The sequence below is a fragment of the Octopus bimaculoides genome, chromosome 2, assembly GCF_001194135.2.
Source record: "Octopus bimaculoides isolate UCB-OBI-ISO-001 chromosome 2, ASM119413v2, whole genome shotgun sequence".
NCBI lineage: Eukaryota > Metazoa > Mollusca > Cephalopoda > Octopoda > Octopodidae > Octopus > Octopus bimaculoides.
The window spans coordinates 62,663,877-62,666,594 of record NC_068982.1 but is presented as its reverse complement, the minus strand read 5'-3'; the positions used below and the strand labels follow the sequence as shown (position 1 = coordinate 62,666,594).

The following is a 2,718-nucleotide window of genomic DNA, read 5'->3' as shown; positions in this document are numbered from 1 at the left end:
TGGAATCTATCCACTGGTTTTCAGAAATAGAGTTATTAATATTTCTAAGTCTCTCTAAAGGAGACTACGGCAGCGGTACTGGAAATTAATAGTTATCGCCAAGCCATAAATTACCTACAAAGTTTCTTTTTTCATGCTGACTACTTGATATAATCATTAACGTGATTTTATTCTTCAATTCTATTAAGAATAAATAATGATGATGATGATGATAATAATGATAATAATAATAATAATAATAATAATAATAATAATAATAATAATAATAATAATAATAATATAAACACGTAAAGAAAAAGGTTATGGTGACTGTTTGGTGATGTACTGCTGGAATTATCTACTATAACTTATTACTGCAGAGACATATTGCCATGAAATTAAAAAATGAACGAAAAACTACTATTCCTCCGTCCCAGACTGGCCAACAGATGAGGGTTACTGATTCTTCATGACAATGCCCGACTACACGTTTCCCTAATGACGCGCCAGAAGTTGAGGGACCTCGGCTAAAAGTTCTTCCCCACCCAGATTATTCTCCAGACCTTTCTCCAACAGACTACCACTTTTTCAAGCACCTTGATGGTTTCCTGCGAAAGGAGTTCAAAAGCCAAACCGATGCTGAAAGTGTGTTCAAAGAGTCCATCAGCTCCAGAACTCCAGATTTTTATGTTACCGGAATAAACAATCTTGTAACTCGTTGGTAAAAATGTGTTGATTGTAATGGTACCTACTTTGATGAATAGAATTTCCGCATTGTTGAAATATATATTGTGATGAATTTCATGTTTTAAAACGTTGCTTACTTCTTACTCAGTCTGATATAGACGAGGTGTAATTCCATGTGTTCTCTTAAGTGCTAAGTTTGACTATTTTCTGTCACACCTGTAGCAAGGAAAAAATAAATTACAGCGAAAATACAAGGGAATGTCAATCTATTTGATCAAAGTGCTTTCCTTAGAAATGTCAACCTTGTTCTTTCCCAAGTTATTTTGTAAAGACTTACATTAAACGAAATAATCGAGAGTAACAGGCTTAAGAAATCGCGTTTGGTCCTGGGTGACATTAGCGAAGTTCAATGTGCTGCAATTAATAGGACCGCACAACAGGCAGTTTTCAAAATTATCCCAACGAACATAGGTGTACATACATGTTGAGATTAATCATTGCCCGTACCAATTTCGCCAGTCTTGGAAAGCAAGCAAAGTTTATTGAATAGGTTCATTCATTTTCATTTTCATGAAAACAAGCAACACCTGTTTACGTTATTTACAATGTCAAGCTTAGTGCTTTAGTATCCTGATTCGAAGACCTCAAACGCGTTTAGTAAATACTAAAAATACAGATTGATTTTATTAACCTCTAATATTTTCATTATATACTCTTTTACTTGTTTCAGTCATTTGACTGTGGCCATGATGGAGCACCGGCTTTAGTCGAGTAAATCGACCCCAGGACTTATTCTTTGGAAGCCTAGTACTTATTCTATCGGTCTCTTTTGCTGAACCGCTAAGTTACGGGGACGTAAACACACCAGCATCAGTTGTCAAGCGATGTTGGGGGGACAAACACAGACGCGCAAACATATATACACACACACACACACACACACACACACACATATATATATATATATATATATATATATATATATATATATATATACGACGGGCTTCTTTCAGCTTCCGTCTACTAAATCCACTCACAAGGCTTTGGTCGGGCTGAGGTTATAGTAGAAGACACTTGCCCAAGGTGCCACGCAACGGGACTGAACCCGGAACCATGTGGTTGGTAAGCAAGCTACTTACCACACAGCCACTCCTATAACTGACATTTCTAGTTTATGTATAATATTTGTTGAGTTTGGAGGGCAGAGGACTATCCGAAACGGTAGCAAACAGGAATGTATGCATAGCAGCAATTTTTTACACCCCTTTATGTCCTGAGTATATATCCTAGACTTTATCTTTCAAAGAGCGTTTACTAAATGCGAATAATACAAAGTGGTTGTTTCATTGGACTAGACGCCTGCTAACAAATTTAAGGCCATAATAGTGATAGGTAAAAATAGGCATAAGTGTTTATTCGGCGGGTATGATGTAAATACTGATTCTTTTCTATAATGAATTTGATCTACACTTATACCACTGACATTTTTAGAAGTTTCATGGAAGTTATACAGTCGGATAAAAATGTCTGGCGTTATTTCCTCCAGCGCTTTACGTTCTTTGCTCAAATATTGCCGATTTCAAATCTCCCTTTCACGATATAATTAAGTATATACAATATAACTAAGTATAACCCTCTCTTTATAATTTCTAGCTTTGTATCCATGAAGCATTTGTGATATGAAAAACTTAATAATTTTTAACCAAATGACTAATTTTTACTAGTTTTTCTATACTCAGCCGTCCAAAATGAGCGTCAGCCACGAAACACGGCTCAAGTTCGACACGATCAAATTGAATCGGAGATCGATCACGCCTTAACAGCAAACAGCGCAACAGTTTCAGCGACTCATCCAGCTTTTAGTCCGGGAGCTAACCACCGATTTATGGCAAGCCTAATGTCCGCAGAGACATGCGCCAAGCTGGAACCGGATGATGGAGGTCAGTACAAAATTTTACTTCTCTCATTCTTTCTCTATCTCTCTTTCCCTCTCTCCCTTCTCTGTTTCTTTCTCTTTCCCCTCTCTTTCCTAGTATATATATATATATATAT

At 36.6% G+C, this 2,718-nt stretch overlaps 1 protein-coding gene across 3 annotated transcripts in view; it reads left to right on the top strand.

Annotated features, from left to right (window-relative positions):
- The window catches only part of LOC106875051 (photoreceptor-specific nuclear receptor), a 268,961-nt gene that overhangs the window by 207,607 nt on the left and 58,636 nt on the right, over positions 1-2,718 (top strand). For 2 of the 3 annotated variants that reach the window (XM_014923014.2, XM_052977422.1), the window contains exon 4: positions 2,391-2,606. In XM_014923014.2, coding sequence (XP_014778500.1) covers positions 2,391-2,606 — 216 coding nt within the window. The remainder of the gene's footprint in view (positions 1-2,390; positions 2,607-2,718) is intronic. The other variant, XM_014923015.2, reaches the window with a different exon arrangement.